Source organism: Aythya ferina (assembly GCF_964211825.1).
Source record: "Aythya ferina genome assembly, chromosome: 11".
NCBI classification, from domain to species: domain Eukaryota; kingdom Metazoa; phylum Chordata; class Aves; order Anseriformes; family Anatidae; genus Aythya; species Aythya ferina.
Window position 1 is genome coordinate 18,733,227 of NC_140307.1, and position 18,307 is coordinate 18,751,533.

General features: G+C 37.8%; 2 protein-coding genes across 8 annotated transcripts in view; both read left to right on the top strand.

The window, feature by feature from the left end:
• RAB27A (RAB27A, member RAS oncogene family) overlaps positions 1-5,816 on the top strand; it is a 33,480-nt gene extending 27,664 nt beyond the window's left edge. For all 7 annotated transcript variants that reach the window (XM_084532275.1, XM_084532280.1, XM_084532276.1 and 4 more), the window contains 3 exons: positions 145-248; positions 997-1,120; positions 4,858-5,816. In XM_084532275.1, the coding sequence (XP_084388401.1) occupies positions 145-248; positions 997-1,120; positions 4,858-5,056 (427 nt within the window). In that variant the 3' untranslated portion in view covers positions 5,057-5,816. The remainder of the gene's footprint in view (positions 1-144; positions 249-996; positions 1,121-4,857) is intronic.
• Positions 5,817-9,570: 3,754 nt separating this feature from the next.
• Positions 9,571-18,260, top strand: RSL24D1 (ribosomal L24 domain containing 1). The gene is made up of 6 exons (XM_084532290.1): positions 9,571-9,709; positions 12,849-12,962; positions 14,367-14,439; positions 15,178-15,241; positions 15,731-15,816; positions 17,197-18,260. Exons 1-6 carry the CDS (start codon positions 9,629-9,631, stop codon positions 17,268-17,270), a joined length of 492 nt encoding a protein of 163 aa, XP_084388416.1. The 5' UTR covers positions 9,571-9,628; the 3' UTR covers positions 17,271-18,260.
• Positions 18,261-18,307: the final 47 nt, after the last annotated feature.

An 18,307-nucleotide genomic window follows, 5' to 3' on the forward strand; every position in this document is an offset into this window, starting at 1 on the left:
TTCCTTACATCAGCAAAATAATTATTATGAATATTTCATTCTGGTTAATCCAGTCTTTAGATACCTCGGTTTCATGACTATATGTGATTATATTTTCAAAGTAACTTATCAGATGTGCTGAATAATTTCACTTTGCTGCTCTAGGTTTCGTAGCTTGACAACAGCTTTCTTCAGGGATGCCATGGGGTTTCTTCTACTCTTTGATCTGACAAACGAGCAAAGCTTCCTCAATGTCAGGAACTGGATAAGTACGGCATTCTTTCTTCTTTCTTTTCTCTCTTTGTATTTCTGCAGCAGTGGATGGGGGCTGTTTTTGCAAATGTCTCACTGAGAAATAGAACTGAAAATACTGGTTTTTGAAGATTTCTCAGGAAGAAGAAAGTAAAGGTTGCATTTGTAATTGTGATAGCTGTTGGTGGCTTCTAGTGTTTACCTGAAATTCAGCTTTGCCTACTTAATGTTGAATTTTAACCTATATAAAAGCAAGCTCAGAGAGCATCATATCCCTGACTCAGGTGATATTCAGTAATTTAAGCCTGTGGAAAGCCTATTTGACTCACCTGAAGCTTTGTCAGCAAAGCTTAACGGAAGGCAAAAGTTACTAGGCTGGTGTGTCTAGGGGAAGCCTTGCTCAAACCTGTTGCATCATCCATCAGGAGAAGGAAGTAGTTGTACTTTTTTTTCTGCCAGCTCAGTGAAGATGCTTGTTGAGCATAATCCTTTAAGCTACAAATACACACCTGCTCTGCCAGCCTTCACAGGCTTCTGCTCCCTCAGCTTGTTCACTGAGTGTGTGAGAGTGGCATCTACCTGTTCCCTGCCTCCTCAGTACAACTGCAAAAGTCTTGAGAGAGAATAGATAACGCAATTGTTTCTCTTTCAGAAAGTCATTTAACTTGAAAGTCGTTGTATTCTTCAAGAATATTAAACAGTAATATTCTTGAAGAGCTGTATGTGACAGTAAGTCATGACTCCTATTCATATTATTTCTGTTAGGTCAGCTACAAATGCATGCGTATTGTGAAAACCCTGACATTGTATTATGTGGAAACAAGAGTGATCTGGAAGACCAAAGAATGGTGAAAGAAGAAGAGGCTAAGGAACTTGCAGAAAAATATGGGTAAGTAACTTCCTTCCAGTTATTGCTGTGTTTAAAGCAAAGTGAAATGCTTTCTGTAATGCCTTTTCTGAATAATGGAAGGTTATTGTGTGAAGTATTTTTAGAATGCTGAACTGACCTATACAATACCCCCCCACCACCTTTTTTTTTTTTTTTTTGTCTGTCAGAGATTAATGCTTTCTGCATCATCTAAAAAATTGCACTTAATCTTCCACTGGAGATTAGTTGATCTTCTTTCCTTGGTAGCAAGCAAAGTAAAAAGAAAGTAAACGGTTTCACAAACATTTTGGAGAACACGTAGATTTTAGCTGTAAAAGCAGGTGAATTACGGTGCTCTAATTACTTGCTCTTGCCTGTGCTGAAGCTTTCTATAAGGCACAGAAAACCTGGGTCTCTTGTGAAGCAAAATCTAAAAGCATTTGGTGAAGTGATGACCATCGCATGAGATTTTAGGGGGGAGGAAGTAATGCCAAGCAATGACATCCTAATTTACAAGTTGAGTTTTGTTACACCAGTTTGTTGTAGAGCAGCTCTTGCCACTGGCATGGCAGCTGAAACCTGCTGCCTCAGTTTCTTTGAGAGCCTCGGGACTCATTCACAGGCATTTGGAGAGTAATTACAGAGTACTGGGTTCCCACAGAAGAAAGCAATGGTCTGGATCATTGTTCCCCTGTTGTCTGTCCCCCTACCCGTACTGCCAGCCTGTTCAGTCTTTCCTCAGTTGTTCAAGCAATTTTGTGCTTAACTGAGTTCTAGGTCACTTAGCCTCAAAAGGTTCAGCTGTGTCTTCTGGCAGGCACCTGCACTCTCACAGACTCCGAGAGAGCCTGAAAACCAAACATCAAACAGATCAGCAGAAAGACAGGGCAGCCTTCTATTTCTCCATCCCTACAGGCAAGGGTCATGTGTCCCTAAAGGAACGATGGCAAAGTTTTTCTTCCTATCATATGCTAATTAATCCCGTAGCACTCTTATAACTCATGAAACTATTCCAATGGCTTTCATCTCCACACTACCTTTGTGTTTCAGTGTGGATCAAAGTGTGTTTTTTGAAGCAAATCTTCTGACCTGTTAGATTCACATAGTGGAGCAGCCTTCTAGCATGTGAACTGGATTCCTTCTCCCTTAAAAACTAAACCAGATAATGTGCTCCAACCAGTAATCTGTATCCAGAATAGTGGGGGGGATTCTGGGGGACTAGACGTGATTTTGGACCAGCTCTAAACCACAAGACACATGTAGTGTGAACACCGAGTCCTAAATGGTAATTGTTGTGTTCTGTAGGTTTGGTCTTGTGCCGTGCTGTTTTCTATCACAGATGTAGACACAAACTAGCTTTCCTTGACCTTGAAGACCAATAAAAAGCAAATTGTCTGTTAGAAATAAATGCGTTTAGCGCACTGTGGCATTGAGACAGAATAGGTGCTAGGATTTGCATACTTTCCCAAATGCTTGTGAGAAGAAGCAAACTAAATCCTAATGTAGCAGTTGTCTGTTGACGGAAGTATGAGATACTCAGTGTCCTCTTTCTGTGGAAAGACCTTGTACTGGTAAGTGATGTGTTTTGAAAATGGTTACAGGAGACCTAGACGTTTAGATTAGTCATTGGATCTTTCAAATTAAATAAAAAAAAATTTAAGTTATGAAGTGTTTAATTTCAGTCAATAGGGTGGTAACACTAATGGCGCTGCTCTGGCACCACCCTGTGGAGAACAGTGAGCACTGAAGGTCTCACCAGTGAAACACCCTTGGCAATAATGGAAAGTAGCAGAATGTGTTCAATACCCAGGTGTCCAGAAACTTTTTCTAGCAAAGACGTAAGGGGTTATGAGTGTGCTGAAATGAACCTTTTACCAAAAAATAAACAAACAAGCAAACATAAAAACTGCTGCCTAAACTTTGTCAAGATATCTCAGAAGTCCGCTAGAAAAAGGAGTGGTGGTGAGGAGAATTAGAAAGCCACCTACTTGTAGTAGTTCCAAAATATAGAGGGACTGGATGGGTAAAAGTACATGTGCAATTGCTTGAAAATTCACCTGGTGGGTCTGACACAAGACTGGCCAAAGCTTACTCTTTAATGAGGTCTGAATGTTGTGAGTCTTGAATATCTTACCCTTACCAATTTTTACAGACAGTAAGAGTCATATGCTAGTTTAGGGTGCAGTCTAAAGTACTACAGCAAGAAGGGGCCCTTTCACAATTATGACACTGAATTTTCTTCAGGTAGAAGTTGGAATTAAATTTGGTTAACCTAGCAGTTTCTCTCAGGACAGACATTTTACATTAATTTACTGTGTATTACTGCTTGCAGTCCTATTTTTACATCTGTAGCCATTTTCCAATGATAAGCTTTGAATTGGGTGAACATCAATGTCCATTAGTTCTTTTAACTGCATAATTGTCCACTGGAAATAATTATCTCTATCTTCCTATTCCAGTGTCCTACTTTTTCTTTGCTCCTTTTTTTTTTTTCATGTGAGTTGTCTTTTTAGTTATCTGTACTATTACCATTTTCATTTTACTCAGACTTCCTTTTCCTTGAGCATCTTTTGCTTTGCTTTCTTTATTTCCAGCTTTGTTCCTTTTATTATCTTGCTAGTGCCTTCGTTCTACTGTACTTGCTTTTTCTGCTATATCCGTTTACCCTGACACATATGATATGAACTCCTATCTTTTGTCCAATCCCCTATTTCTATTTTGTGTTCTCCTTTATCTCTTTAGCCAGCTGTATCTGCTGCTTTCCGGTCTTGCTAGGCATAGGGTGTTCAGGGCAATAAGGAGAGAGGAGAAAATACCCTACGTACACTCTCCATTGTGACACGGATGCACTTCCCTCAAAATCTGGATCCCCAAGCAGTGCATGTACATGTCTTTATATTTGTCTATAGTTATTTGCTTTGGGTAGGGATGTATACTGAACTAGACTGCTCAATAAAGGAGCAGTGGCTGCTGAGTTTAGTACGAGGAAGAATATTTTCTCTCTGACTTTTCTCTGCTGGAGACAGGTTTCCTCAGGAAGTTGTTCCCCTGCCGGGGCTGCTGACATAAACTGTAAAACAAGTTATTGCTCCAGTTCAGTGACACCTTTTGTAGTGATGATAATAGCACCTCAGTAGAAGTCTTTGCTGCCCTGCCTGTGTGGGAACTGCATGTTGGCACTCCCTCTCTTGTGATGACACCCTAGCTTACGTAGATAGAAATCAGTAAAGAACACATTGGCAGGCAAGGCTATATAAAATAATTGCATCTGTTACAGGTGAACAGATCTGAAAAACAGACCTCAGGAATGTGACTCCGGGAATTTGTACTGACCGCTGTCAAATAAATATAAAATAATTTAACTTAATGCTTATGTAAATAAGCATTACTTATAATGCTTATAAGTATATTATAAGTATATTATATTACTTATAATGCTTATAAGCATTATAAGTAATAATAAGTAATTATAAGCATTATAATGCTTATAAGCATTAATAGCTTATTATGTAAATAAGCATAACTTAATGCTCTGTAAAATAATTTAACTTAATGCTTATCCTGTTGTTCTACCAACAAAGTGAGACACTTTGTTTCTTTTGCATTTTAGGCCACTGACCACACTGTCTCTCAGTTGTGGAGTAACAATAACAGCGTTAGTGTGACTTTTAAGTATAAGGCAGTATTCATGTATTGGTTTTGCTCCTCTCCTGTGATTATGAACTGTGATTTAAGTTTCTGTTTTTTGCCTTCTGCAGAATACCGTATTTTGAAACCAGTGCAGCTAATGGGAATAACGTAAGCAAAGCCATTGATACTCTGCTTGACCTTATCATGAAGCGCATGGAGCGGTGTGTGGATAAGTCCTGGATCCCAGAAGGGGTAGTGCGTTCCAATGGGCACAGCTCTACAGAACAACTGAATGAGGAGCAAGAAAAAGGCAGATGTGGCTGTTAGCTCAGTTACAATTAAATTTAATGTATATGCTAAAGTATAGTACAGTTGTAGCTTAACTGTTTAACTTACAGATAAATAACATTGAGTAGTTATTTAACGAGCTATATTAACTCTTGATACTAATTTTGGGGTTTTGCTCTCAAACAACATAGACCTTTGCTTGCAAGCTATGCAGCTTATTAGTCATGGGACAGAAATTCATCAGTTTGGTGTAGCACTGCATATTTCCCAAATTCTTTGCTTTGGAGGGAAGGAGAGAATAGTTTTCATTAACAAAGGTAGAAGCATCTCTCGGTATGGGCAGTGAGAGAAGGTAGGTTTCTGAATTGAAGGGTAGGCATGTAATTAGGTACTGTGACAACTCTTAGTTTCTGCAAACAGCAAGAAATACGTTCTTGATTTTTGGTAGAACAGTTCTTGATTGTATTTTAACAGAAACATTTAATCATTTCATGAATCAATGACAATCATAAAGAGCAAATCCTGTATTCAGCAAAACCCTGCAAGTAGCTTTTCACTGTTTTTCAAACCTTTGGTATTTAGTGACGATGGCCAAAAGAAAGCTATTTTACATGGAGTGTAAAACTTTATGGAGAAGCATGGGGGTGCATACGTAGAGCACTTTAGGTATGTCATGAAACTGAACATTTAAACTACAACTGTACTATGTAAAATATAGCCAACACAGCCTATGAGACCTCCTGACATCATTTGAATTTCTAGAACATGCATATACATATAAATATATGTGTAAATGGCATACGTGTACGTCTGTTATGTTTCTTTTATTATTACCAGTCATGTTTTAACAGGAATGTAGGGTAACCTAGATGTCAGCAAAATTTCATCAGAACTAATGCTTTGTACTGAGTTTGTTTTACCAAACACAGATTTGTAATATTTCTTCACATTTGGATTGAAAAATGAATAACAATTCTCCTATGGTGAAATGCAGCGAAGATACCAGTTCTGTCTAAATCAGTATTTCTATAAATTTATGATGCTTATTTTCTGCTGCCAACTTTCGTGTCATGTACATCTTGGTTATCATATATTCATTTATGACTTGTTTGTTTCCTTTAGGTTGTGTTTAAAGTTACTAAGTTACTTTCCCTCCCCGCCCCTGGTAGATCAACTGAATGTCAATTTTGGTTTTGGTGGATCATGTTACTTGTTGATCATTTTTATTTATTCTTGAAGCAACCTAAGGAACAATCAGTATTTTAGGTCTTTTTTCTTTTTCTCCAGACTGATTCATAAGATGTGCCTACCAAGCTGTTTTTCTACCCTGGCAGAGGTTGTATAACTCTAAAGTATTGCCAATTAAAGTCATAACATACCAAATTGAGTCTTTTTACAGACTTTCCACAGCAGCTTGTTTACAAACTCCAATGCTATTACTGCTTTAGAAATTACATATTTATTTATTTAAATATTCTGTCTGTTTGGCTACTGCAGTTTCAGGCAAATGTTTAAATCGGTTGTGAACATGAATTGCAATGTAACACATCTTTTGAAGGACCAAAAATGTTTCTAGAACAGGAGGTAATCAAAAGATTATATACGCGGTGTGGCCTCTGGCTATATTAAGAATGTAAGAGTAAGTGTTAAAATTTGGTTCTTAAAATATTTTTACAAAATAATGTATTCTTCTTTAGCAAACACAACATGTAAATATTAAATTTTTATCACAACGTACACAGAATATTTTGAAAGTGCAATATAATTTGACTGCTCCGAGGCGAAGACAGATTAAAGCAATTTATATTGAATAAATGCATTTTTTTCTACTGCATCACAATATCAAGGTTCTGAAATGCTTGTGGACCGGAGTTACTGTAGTTTAATTCAGAGTGCCTTCTGAAGTTACTTACCATCATGTTTCTGACCAGTAAAGTATCAAACTCTACTGTAGCACACAATATGTTTCAATGTACTTTGGTGTCTAAGTTTATTTTAATGTAACTCTTTGCTTTTCAGAGGGTTGCAGTGGAGCTTTGTCAGGCACTGACTTTAATGGAAGTTCTTGTGTTTATAGCTCCATCCAGTTCCTGAAAACAGTAAAGAATATTGCAACCAACTACTGAGCTAAGTGACTACTGAAATGGTGTAAAAAATATTTCCTTTTGGATACTTATGTTTAGATTGGATATTAAATATTAAATGCTGAAACTGTCATATTTTTGTCATTCATATTATATGTAACTACTGTATAAAGAGTCTACATAAAATTGCTTTGATGTAAGCCTTAAATCTTATGGCACTTTTCAGTCTGTTTTAATTATTTGGTGATGAAACTTTTTGTTGCCTTTTTAGCTCTCATGAGAAATTATGGTAAATGTTTCTTGACAGTAAATTGCAGTGTTTTTGCTAGTCTACTGCTAGTTTAAAAACAAAACACAAAAGTAACTTTCATGCAATGAGAAACTGGTATTTCAAGATAAGTGCTTTTTTTTTCCCCCCTCCCGTGTCAGATGAAAATGTTGAGATCTGTAATGGAATGGAAAGTTTTGGAAAGCATTTCCATTAAGATGTTTTGTCTCAGGATTTCTTACCGAGTAATTAAACATTCCTGATCTCAACTTTGTCAGCATTTGTTGAACTGAATCGTAACATTACCCATTGTCTCAGTTCAACAACAGTCTGTGTCCTTCTTCACTGTCCCTATGCCTTATAGCTTTTTTAGTTCAAATGCATGTAAATTCCCTGCTCTAGTTTCAGTGTCACCATTCTTGTTCTCCTCTGGCATTGACTGAACCAGTCAGACGTGACGGGTGTTGCAACCTAGGTGATGCCAGAAGGAACCCAAACCCATAGAATAAAATAGAGGCGACACTTCTGTATGTATAAGACATTCAGAAACTTGCTGATGTGAGCACATAGCCACAAGAAATCAGAAGTTGGAACGGGTTCCCTGAGAAGTTATCAAGTCACCATCCTTGAAGATAATGAAAATTCAACTGGATTGGGCCCTGAGCTACTTGTTGAAAGCAGGAGAAATTACACCGGGAGTTTAGATTACCTCTAGCAGTCTCAGCTAACCAGATTATACTTTCTATGAGCCCAATCCTCCAGGCACATGTGCCTGTATGTGGTTGTTCTTATTTCCGTTATGATACTTGGACAAGCATGTAAGTTTAGCAGTACATACTCTTTTCTCATAATCCAGCTGGTTTCTGGCTCCAGCAGCCCTCAATCTGTGTTGCATTTTTAGATCAGAAATAAGCAGTCTGTATCCACCATGTATTAACATGCATTTGAAGAGGAGGTTAGCACATTGATATGAAAAAGGCAGTGAGATGAAGAAAAATCCTTGTAAATGCTTGTAGTATCACTGCTCTCATATCCCATCTGTCTGTTGGGGGTGTTGGTGATGGTCTGCAATTCACCGTGCTGCAATCATAGAAGCCACTAAAAACATCACACTGTATAGTACTCTGCCTGGAGTGAGCTTTCTTCAGTGAAATAAATACAACTGGGGCAGGGTTAGGGCAGTCACAGGGGCAGGAAACTCAAACTAATCATACTGAAAACAAATGACTGCATTTGCATAGCAGCCCTAGGCTGAGGAAATCTTTATTACTGCTTTTTGGTTTTGCCTCTAGCTGTGAACTTGATGTCTTCATAGCTTCCCTCATACAACTGCTTTGAGTATGTCTCTAGCTTTTCTTCCTATCACCTGGGTTGCCGTCTTCTGTCACAGCCACCAAGCCTTCCCTCGGGCAGACCGTGCGGCTGGCTGCTGTCTTATACAGCCCTGGCCCGCTCCCTGTCTGAGAGGCCGTGCTGAGCTGCTGGTCCTGAGGGCTGGACGTTCAGTACCAGCCACAAGTCATGCTCTAGCAAGTCATCCTCCTGCCATAGGATGTGGCTGAGGCCCTTCAGAAAGATTGGAGCCAAGTTCCGTGCTGATAAGGTTAGTATCACTACTGCTCTGAATCCATTTTTATTCCTTCTATCTTTTTAATACAACCCCAGGCTGGCTGACTTTTTTGTTGCCCTACAAGCATGTGCCCTACAGGCATGTGCGATTCAACACATGAACTTTTCACCAAATGTTCAGGTAGTTTTAAAGGGAGAAGCAGGAATTGAGGTGTTGGAGCTTTACATAATGAAGAGATTTCAGATGCTGAGTGGGGACAGCACCCTAGAACTGAAGATGAGAGAGGAGACCCGTTCTGGGTTTCACGGGCACAGAAACGGACAGGACCAAGCTTCTCCGTGGGCCGGTACCCGCACAGGAGGGATGGAAGGGGCGAGGGGTTATTTCTGTTCTGAAGGGGGAATGCGTGCCTCAGGAAGGGGGAGTCCCCTGGGAAAGCGCGAAGAGCGCTGATTTTAAAAGCCGAAGTACAGCGAAGTGCTAACAGTGCTTATTAAACAGCTCATTTGTTCATGGTTTTGTTCGCGCCCGTCGCTGCGGCCGCTCTGAAGCGGAGGCCGGGGCCTGGCTGCGGGCGCTGCGCCCCCGCCTGCCCACCGGGGGGCGCCGCCGTCCCCTCACGGCGCGGCGGCCGCGGCCTTCCGGGGAGCCGGGCGCCATCTTCCGCCGGGGCGGGCGGGGCGGCGGCCATGCGCATCGAGAAGTGCTACTTCTGCTCCGGGCCCATCTACCCGGGGCACGGCGTCGTCTTCGTGCGCAACGACTGCAAGGTACGGGGCGGCCTGGCCCGGGCCTCGGGACGGGGCCTGCTGCCTGTCGGCCCGGCCGGGCCCGGCGCGGGGCGAGGCTCGCACGCGGCGCCTGCTGCCGGGGCCCGGCCCCTGCCGGCCCAGTCACAGCTCCTGGGGGCTGGATGTAAAAAAAAAAAAAAAAGGGGGGGGTAAAAAAGGTCGTGGGAGGCTATTGCTGAAGGTTATATGTGTGCTGTTTTCTTTAGAAGCGATTACCGGAGGGGAATGAGTTTAAGCTTGCAAAAAGGTGCGGTTTTCACGAGCTCTTGGGTAACGGGTGTGATTTTCCGTGCGTTTAAGTGAAGTTTTAGCCCCGGTCTGGGTGGCAGGGAGCCCAGGGTACCTCGGGGGTGGGCAGCTTCGTGGGCACTGAGGGACTCTAGATGGTGATGGGGTTGTTTTTTTCTTTCCCTTTCTTGCCTCGTTGTCATCTTGCTACTTACTTTTTTTGACTGGAAAATGGCAGCTGGATGTGGGACTACTTCCAGTGGGTTGGGGCTGGGTTGTGCATAGCTCAACAGCTTACCACGTAATTTCAGTACTAGTTTAAGTGAAATTTCTAGTGTCAGTAGTAAAGTTTCTTTTATGCATCTTTGACAGGCCTGAAAACGCCACCTGGATGAACATAAGTGGCTTCCATGGCTAGTTGGGGCAGGTGCCTCAAACGAGTCTAGCAGAATGTAGCTATAAAATTAAATGCAACCTTTTGTTCCATAGCTACCTTCAGAGAGCTGGGGGTGGCCGTGGGATCCAGATATAAACCACGGATTGAACTAAGTGATAGTGAAATATATATAAACAACTCAATGAAAAAATGTTTTGTTCCAGATTGGTTCTTGTGACCCTATGATGGCCATAGCCATTGGTAATTGGTAAAGACTCCATAACAACTTCAGAATTAAATAAGTTATGCCTGGCCATGTAAAGAGGAGACCTAGCACATGACAGCGAGTATTTCATGACCAGAATAAAAGTGATATTTTCTCAGTGGCAACTTCTGTGTGTACTTTATTTCATGATGTAATCGTGCAGTTCGTTAAATGGCATTGGGAACCCACTTGGTAAGCAGCTGTCTGGTTATTCTTTGCTTCTCTGTCATTTACGGAGGATGAGATTGATGCTACTAGCTTGCACCAAATATTTAATGTTGTCCTTTTTCTTACAAGCCTTGATTTAAAGTATTCCAAATGAACTATGTAGGGTATTTAAATAAAATACAGCAGCAATTTTGAAAATATCGTTCATTTGCAATTTAAGATCACTGTGTGGAATGAATGATTTTTAAGATTTTTCATTAAATATGAATCAATTAATAGTATTTAAACTCTGGAAACTTATAGGTCTTTCCAATGGGACTTTAATATTAAAGACTAGTCTCTTAATCTTTTACTTTGAATATTCAACCATTTTTTCTGGTTGTTTTTCAGTCCAGTACCTAGCGGGAAACTAGGGTTAAGCTATTATGCATCATTAACTAGAAGAACACAGTGTAATTTGAACGAACTTTAGCAATTCTTGTTGTGTTGGATTTTGCAGATTATATTTGGAGTAGTAGAGCAAAAACCCAAAGCATTCTCAATTATTTTTGTAGATGAGTGGAGTAATTGTACATTACAACATGTAGAAATCTGTAGAATATATGGAAAAAAAGGAGCAAGGAAAAAAAAGGAAAAATGGTCGGTTGGAATGTTTTGGTTTGTGCTTTAATTGCTTTCAGTAAATTCAGTCCAAGGCATTATGATATGCTCAGCACTCCTCTTGAGTGTTGATCTTTAAAGTTTAAAACTGTGATCCAAAAGACAGGTATTTCTGTGCATGTACTACAATGAAAAATATTATATGAGAGGTATGAGGATTTCTTCTTGTCAGGATGGCACTGTATCTAAAAAGCGTTGACAGGTATAGAAAATTACTTATTCACAGTACATGTTTGGTTTTATAGCTATTTTGGCAGATGATAAATAAAACCCAGCCAAGTTGTGAGGATTTTAATCAGCTTAACTGTATGTTGTATATGTCACTGACAGCTGTGAAAATGACTTTATAAAGAAGAAACAAGAACAGTGCTTGAAACTGTTTGTTTTATAAGCAAAAACTTTATGAAAGAAACAAAACTAGTCATGTAATTATGGGAGATTACTTTTACATATCCTCGCTGTGCTATTCTCTTCTCTTTCTAAATTTAAGTGGTTTCCAACTTTTTTTTGTAGTCAGTTGTCACTTAGGAGGATGACTTCAGACATTGGGGGGATCTAGCATCTTCCTTACATCTTGCTTCTGCCCCCATTGCTTTTTCACTATGTCATGATGCAAGAAGCATCATTATGCTTTATTATTTGGGAGCTGCTGATGAGGATACCAATCTGGTTCTTAGACGCCAAATTGTACTGAGTGTCTTAGGTTGCCGAACTTAATTGCAGCAGTCCTTTGTGTAATGAAACTTGCTGTAGCTGAATGTTGCACTGAGAGTGAAACAAATTAATAAATATATATGATAAAGCAAGTGTGTTTAGTTTTCCTGTACAGGGTTCTGCTGAAATGTAACACAAATACTAACTTTTGAAAGAGTGTTCTTTTTGTGTGCTCTAGCAAGGTTTGTGCATGTTTATTTCATTAAGACTCTGAGTTTAGTCTGGTTGGGTTCCAGAGACCCCGTAGGTAGTGTATGCATGCCTTAGTGTATAGTAACAGCAACGTGAACTCTGGAAGAATGCATCATGTCTGAAATTTAACTACTCCACCAAAAGCTTAGTGTGGTAGGGTTAAGCACTACGTGTATTAGCAATTGCTGCTCGCCCAGCTGCAGTCCCTCACCTTTTTTCCTGTTTCTGCATCACAGTTATTACAGACAAAAATCTGCAAAATAGAGGTAATACTTGCCTGTAAGCTGGTAATTTGCTAAAATATACTATCACTGAGAATAATTAAAAAAACAGCCCCCAAAACAGTCACCATCCCTTACAGTTGCTTAATAGTGACATTTGAAATAAGAAGACTGAAATTTAAAAGATCTGTGTCATTTTCGATGAGCTATATTGTTAAGAGAAATGCCACTGTTTGATACCCTGTTTGCAATTGGGCGGGAATAACATATTTGACTTTTTTCTTTTTTTCCAAGATATTTAGATTCTGCAAATCAAAATGTCACAAAAACTTCAAGAAGAAGCGGAATCCAAGAAAGATCAGATGGACCAAAGCGTTCCGGAAAGCAGCTGGCAAAGAATTGACAGTGGTAAGGAGATGAACTTCTTATTCTACACTTTACACTAATTCATCAAAACTGCAGTAAGCTAGCCTTTTCCACTTCTGAACACATTAGGTTAACTAGTAGCATGTTTTATTGTTTAGTTAGATGAGCACCAGGGATGGAGTTACTGTAGAAAAGAGGATTTCCTTGAGGGTGAGCTATTCATTTGGTTTGTCTATAACATTGAACTTCATGTTTCAGCTTCTGTGTGAAAGCTGGTTGCATATATCCCCAATGCATGCAAAATCCAAGGCATGCTTTTTCCATCTGTAAATCTACTCTGTGAATGTAGACCTTTGGTAATTGTATTTCTGCACAATCAGATAATCTGGTTTACAGTAAGAAGTCTCTCTATATAAACACCAATGTTACCTTTGGAAATATCCTTAATGCCTACAGTATATAGGGAAAGTCTTTGCATAGATAGGAATGTTTCAAAAAGAGTGTATGAGAACTTAAGATGGTTAAAAAGAAAAGACAAATGTACTTCAGTGTTAAAAATACTAAGTATTCATATTTTACAGGACTGTCCTTAAGTAATAAATGTCGCCAGGTGGTTGTTCACAAAGTATTTCTGAAGGACTGGCTTATTCTTCCCCTTAGAGTGACTGAGGACACTGATGTTATGTCCTGTCACACTTGGAATTTAGAAGATTTTTTTTGGCCAGTGTTTGCTTTTTTTTTGTACATTTTGATGCTATGACATGGTGAAGGCTAGTATTTGTTTCATAATGGAGCAAAGTTTGTGAGTCTGTGTGCCATTTCTTGCTACTACATATTGTAGCTCTCATTGAAACTGTCTTTACATGAAGTGAAGATTAAAACTCTGCTTTACAGTTACAAAAGAAAAAAAAAAAAGAGCCTGTGGGTAAGGAAAAATCTTCAGATAAAACTGGTGCAAAAATAATTATGTCTAGCAGAAAAAAAAACACCTCTCATCAGCCCACCCCGAACCCTACAGTGTCATCAATTGAAATATTTCACCATTTCAAATGATTTTCTATTGTTATGATATTCTTACAATGAAATAACGTTTCTTGAACTTTTTCAGAATTCTGGGCTTTTGAATAATGACTACACATTTTGCCTTCTACCTGTCTAGTCTACTCTGTAGTTCCTACTTCATTTTAGAACTTTTCTCTTCCCTTTGTCTTATTAAAAAGAAAATAGTCAAAGGAGATGGTTTGGTAAATAGTTCTTTTCAGGCAAATCACTGTGGCATGTGAGACTTTGAGGTCAAACACTAATATATGCCCTCATAGTCTAGTAATCTCTAAATTTATTTAAAATACAGGAATCGAGAATATTAATAGTTGAGTGCTACAATAAGAATGTATTGATCTAAATATGCTTCTGTATATAATCTGTATTTACTTTTTCTTAATACAGGATAATTCATTTGAATTTGAAAAACGTAGAAATGAGCCAGTGAAATACCAGAGAGAGTTGTGGAACAAGACTGGTGAGTCATGGTAGAAAAAGAACTGAAGAGTAACTGTGAGGAGTGAACTTCTACTTTACATGAACATGTTTTCAGGAGACTGTGTAGAATAGTTGCTCTCTCTAATGATTGTTCGTGGAAATTACTGGAGTTATGACCAAATTCTTAGGTGTGGGGCTGTTATGAATGGGTATGGGGTTTTGCTTGTTTTTATTCTATTTATTTATTTATTTTCAGAAACTGTTTAGAAAACCAGGTGTAGCATTACTGTATTTTGAACTGTTATCTTTGAAAAAGCCTTGGTTGTTCTCCAGAATTTTAAGAGGCTCCCAGTGTAAGCCTCTTTATACTAATACCATTGTTTGTTCCCATTCATTCTGCTTTAGTTTGTTTCATAAATAATATAAATGATATAAAATGGAAGAGTTACTTTGTAAGTTAGGGGTGAATGCCAGAAAGGGGAAGACGGTAACTTGCATCTGATTTCAAATAGAGTAAGAGGCTTTTCTTGTGATGCTTAACTGTAAAAAATGTATGTAGGCATAGAAGTGAAACCATTAATAAGTTTTAAAATATAACTCATTATTATACAAAAAAATCTGTTCTCTTTGAAGAAGGAAGAACTTCTATGCAATATGAGTTCTCTCTGTTGTAGAGGTTTCATATTATGGAGTACTGGTAGTGTTGCTCTGTAAAATAACATCTATTTTCAACTGTATCTATGTAAGCACTTTTACAGCAACTTCTGCTTTGTTTCAGTTGATGCAATGAAGAGAGTGGAGGAGATCAAGCAAAAACGCCAAGCTAGGTTTATTATGAACAGGTGAGGAGAAGCATTTGTATTACAGGAGCTCTTGCAGATCTGTACTAGACAGTCGGTCTTTCCAGAAAAATAACAATTAGGAGTTTTAAATGTTTATTTGCTTTGTTACATATACATGTATGGTAGTCGAAGTGATGAGGTAAAATAGTTTGAGTGGAGTCTGCTGTGCTACCTAACTACTATGCTATATAGGCTGTCAAAGAAAATGTAGCTTTTACACATGCAATTGTAATAGTGGTATTTCATTATTTTTAGCTTGGATTTCCAGATTTAAACACATTTCTGATAAGAGCTGATAGTGCTGGCTTTCTGATTTTGAATCCATTATGTAGTTAAATAGGTTTTCAAATAGTTTTTATATTTATTTGCTTACAGTCAGAGTTACTTAACACTTATTTACCTATAGCTAAATACGTGTGTCATGGATTAAACAGAAAACATCCACCACCTCTTAAAAGGTAATTTAATTTAATGTCCCCTATCCTCCAGATTAAAGAAGAACAAAGAATTGCAGAAGGCAGAAGATATCAAAGAAGTCAAACAGAATATCCACCTTCTTCGTGCTCCACATGCAGGTAAGAACTTGATTTACCTGGTTTGTGTATACTCTTAGAGTATACAATTTTATGATGAATATTGATCTTTTTTTAGTACGACTTACCCTACTCACCAATAATCTTATGTTTTTTTTTTTTTTTTTTTTTTTTAACAATTAAATTGACTATTGAATGTGAAGTATAGCTCTTGTCATGAAATGTGAGCAATATCTTTGTTCTGAATCAAACATACCTTTTTGCTTATTTGGTCTTGCATTTATCCCTTCTTACTGCAGTGTTTTCATTTTATTGCACGTAATACCTGGTACTTTCAGAACTGCAAATCTCTTAATCAGTGTATTTATATAAGTCTTCCCTTTGAATTGAATCATTTGAACTCAACAGCCAGCCGCATTAATTAATATAAAATACATGAGATTTTTTTTTGTTGTTATCTAATTGTGGAAATGTAGCTTTTTTATGTAGTTCACTGTGTGAACTTATGTAAGAATACTGTTTCCGGAATATAATCCTAACTTTTTGCGATATAATGGTAATTCTGCTAATTTGGACTAAAAACTGTCTAGTACAGATAAAATATTGTATATTCTTTGTCAGTGAACTGAGTTTTTAAGTTAGCTTTGAGTTGCAGATACCTATTCCTCCTAAATTTTCTGTTTTCCAAACAGCTTGTTGAAAGTGCTATTTTGTGTTAGATCATGTTGAGAAAAACAGATTATAAAGTACAGCTAATGGAACACAGAGAGAATTTAAAAAAAAAAAAAAACGAACCAACACTTATATCCATTAGTTCGTGTTCTGTAAAAATTACTAATGACCTTGTCTCAGTTGGAGGTAGGTTACTGTATTAGATGTTAACTAGAAATCTGTAAGGTTTTTTGCATTTCTGTTTGTGTTATGTACAAATCTTAAGACTGTAGCTATGTGAAACAGGCTTTTGTTAGGATATATTTATGCTTAATTTTTTGTTTGTTTTTTAGCTTTGCTTATGCTAAGGGAATGATGCACACTAACGTGCAATTGTTTCTCAGACAACAACAGTTTCCTTTTCAGTGTATTGCATTAAAGAGCAGAAACAAATGTCAGTCCTGTATTTTTTTTTCAATTTGGTAGCATTATTAAGAGGTAACATTATTGCCATCCAACACACCATTCAGGACAGCTTAAATCTTTTTGCTAGCTACATAAGTGGAAAAATACGTTGACTGCATTTTAGACTTTTGCATAAAAACTGTATCAGCTGTTCTATTGCAGCAATTCTATAATTTTTAGGTGATGATGGAGGTTAACAATAAATAATATTCAGCTTGGTGGGTTTACTGTTAAACAACTGCTTAATATATTCAGGTTGTTTTGCCTGTTGAGACATCTTGAATTTAATATTTCTTTGTTTTGAAGGCAAACCAAAACAGCTGGAAGAGAAAATGGTGCAGAAGCTACAAGAGGATGTGGATATGGAAGAAGCCTCTTAAAATGCTTGTATCTTATTGTCATCTCTTCAGCAGTTAACAATTGCTTACTGGTTCACCTGGCATCGTTCAGAGCTATGCTTACAGTTGAAGAAAAATACATTTTAATAAACAGTGGCTGTTACAGTTTGGATGATTTTTGTTATTATAAAAAAAAATAATATGAATAATGGTTTGGGCAGTACTTTGGTTATCTAAGTGGAGAAAACCTTGTCAGCAGGATGAAAAATAAAGCATCTTATTTGAGATAGTGTGTTCTTTCTTACCCAGAAAGAAAGTGTACTTTTCCTTTTCCCTAATAACTCAAGGAGTAAAAGATGTTGGCACTAGACTTATTTTGCATATTCTTCTGTAGCAGTGAAAGCAGATAAAAATGTATTTTAATGGTTATGCGGTGGGGCAGGGTGTATTATTTTTATTCAGTGCAATGCAGAAATTTGTTTTCACCCTGGTCATTGGGAACGTTTTTTGGTTTGTTATGAATGCAAATTATTTTTGTTTCATCTCCTCTTTAAGTCAACTTCACCCAAATTACAGTGCAATTGACATTAAACCTGGCAAAACTAACATTGATGTAGCACTGGCTGCTATTTGGAAAATAATAATGGTGGTAGCATCTGGTCTGAAGTTTGAACCACCATTCTTCTTAGCTACTGAAATTCAAATCTGACATGTAATCAAGCTGATTAAGATGCTGAATAAATCATGCTTCTGACTGTTTTTACCTAATACTCAGGATTATTTTGACAGAAAGGAACCTTATGTTAAACGTAGGTATTTTGCATATTGTGATGGTATTTATTCAGTGTATCATCAGTAGAGATAAGTTCACTGCTTTTTTAAAACTGCATACAGTTTATCTACAACACTGTGATAAGAGAAGCTTTCTGAAAACATTTAAAATAGCATTTACTTCTCTGTCAGTGATGATTTCCCCGAAAAATAATTATTAGTACATATTGAAATCTGGAATAAACTATATCAACTCATAAACTTCCTCATATCTATTGTGTACTTTTTTCTTTTTTATGATGTGGTCT

Coding starts and splice junctions, on each gene's coding strand:
- RSL24D1 (XM_084532290.1), top strand. CDS start 9,629: ATGCGCATCGAGAAGTGCTACTTCTGCTCCGGGCCCATCTACCCGGGG. Junction 14,440..15,177: donor AGAGTTGTGGAACAAGACTG/GTGAGTCATGGT, acceptor GCTTTGTTTCAG/TTGATGCAATGAAGAGAGTG. Junction 15,242..15,730: donor GCTAGGTTTATTATGAACAG/GTGAGGAGAAGC, acceptor CCTATCCTCCAG/ATTAAAGAAGAACAAAGAAT.